The sequence below is a fragment of the Belonocnema kinseyi genome, chromosome 7 (genome assembly GCF_010883055.1).
Source record: "Belonocnema kinseyi isolate 2016_QV_RU_SX_M_011 chromosome 7, B_treatae_v1, whole genome shotgun sequence".
In the NCBI taxonomy this organism is placed as follows: Eukaryota; Metazoa; Arthropoda; class Insecta; order Hymenoptera; family Cynipidae; genus Belonocnema; species Belonocnema kinseyi.
In genome coordinates this window covers 52,940,307-52,942,221 of record NC_046663.1, presented here as the reverse complement: position 1 = coordinate 52,942,221, position 1,915 = coordinate 52,940,307, and the positions used below count along the sequence as shown (strand labels likewise).

The 1,915-nt window shown below is 35.4% G+C and overlaps 1 protein-coding gene across 1 annotated transcript in view; it reads right to left on the bottom strand.

The window, feature by feature from the left end:
• The window catches only part of LOC117177004, a 105,661-nt gene that overhangs the window by 4,202 nt on the left and 99,544 nt on the right, over nt 1–1,915 (bottom strand). The window contains exon 3 of the mRNA XM_033367448.1: nt 132–391. Coding sequence (XP_033223339.1) covers nt 132–391 — 260 coding nt within the window. The remainder of the gene's footprint in view (nt 1–131; nt 392–1,915) is intronic.

Genomic DNA, 1,915 nt, shown 5'->3' with positions numbered 1-1,915 from the left:
GGGGGTGGAGGGTAGTACGTTTAGCGTGCAATCGACTCGGGATACTTATAAGATACCTCTATTTTAGTGTTTTCTTTTTGAAAACGAACGAAATGGGATATAGAATACGAGAAAGTATATAGAAAAGTTACCTATGCTGCGCTAATAGCATGTCTATGCTCGTGACACTTCGCTGATGAGTGCCGTCCTTTTGAGAAACTTTTTGTTTTCTGATACATAAAGTTCTCAACGGAACCATCATGACGCCTATAAATAAGAGACCGGATCCGGTAGCGATGAGAACTGCTGAGTTTTGTGCGGCTTCCGCCCCAGGTGCTAATTGGACAAGTCCAACCACCAATACCACTACTCCAAGGAGCAACGATCCCACTAGTACATGCAACGAATTCACCTGGAAGCAAATAAAAATAATTTGGTAATTTTGAGGTATAGGTTAGATAAGGTAGTTATATAATATAATTGCAAACATCTCTTTAGTTCGTGAAAAACGTTATTGAATTCTACTGGTCGTATTTCTGTAATGAAATCTTTAGCATTAACAAGTTTACTTGAAAATATTTATCCGAGAACGAGGAGTTTTATTTTTAAAAGTTTCCAAAAATATGTATTACGTTGGTCACTTTAAAATTTTCTGAAATTATTAAGAACAAATAATACTTAAAACGCAATCTTTATTAGGGGTTTTCAAAATAGTCACCATTAACAAACTTATGAAGTCGTGCATCCTTTGAAACCATTCATAGACTGGCTTTAAAGAAGACTATTAGAAAATTTCCGTTTCATCGTTTCTAGAATCTCATTCGAGAAACTTTAAGAGTGGCCCATCTATTGATTATTGAGGTTAAAATATTTCTATTTTGTTTGTTCTCATATTCGTTAATAATTTAATTTGTGTTTTCTATTTCGGAAGTTCTATTCCAATCACTTTTATTTATTTTGTGTCTCATTTTAAGTCCGTAGTGTAAGTGCCATTTGGGATTATGAAGAAGTACAAGTTTCTATCGTACGATGGAGAAGCACTGAAAATAAATAGACAAGTTTCTATACTATTAATAGCCACTTGTTCTCTAAGAAGTTGCTGCTGATAGTTTTTCAACGATGTCAGTATGTTTATTTTTCTTCTACTATTTTACAATTACAGTCGACGCTATTTACCGTGCCGCGAATGGGACCGTAGGGGAGTAACTTTCATGGAAACGATGTTCCCCCACTCTCGAGTCTAATCTTGATACGTGGTGTTTGATGTGAATTGTTTCGCTTGCTACATACTTTGCCGCGCGCAGATCAGTGTTTACAAACGGTGAAAGTTCGATTTTCTGAATACATATTGTGGAAGTAATTATCTCAAATTTTGTTCCAAAAAATTATGATCACGTCGTTCTCTCGCGGAATAAACGAAAACATAGGTTAGCATTTACGAATTATTGATAAATATTGATTAACAAAGCATATAATGACTTTTGGCACTTTAAAATTTCCTTACAAGACCTAAACCATTGACGGCAACGTAAATAGCGAGCGGAACAATTCTTGGATGGCGAGTCGTAGCGGTCGTGGTGGGGAAAGAGCTCGACCGAGAGTTAGGGGAAGCTGAAAGGTAAATAGCGGCAAGGTAAGTAGCGTCGACTGTGTTTTTCAAATATTTGAAAGAAATAGAGTAATTTTTGGGTCGTATAAATATCAGTAATCTATTAATATTTTGAAAGTATTAAAGTATTTTTTTGGGATAATACAATGTTTTAAATTTTGCCATATATTTAACTACATTACAAACGTGAACCCCCATTTTACAAATATTACTTTATTGTATAGGGACAATGTATCGAATATCGAAATAATTACCCTTATCTCCGATAAATTGATACACTTTAGGGATCGCCAATAAACTACGTTACCACTTTAGGGGGGGGGGGGG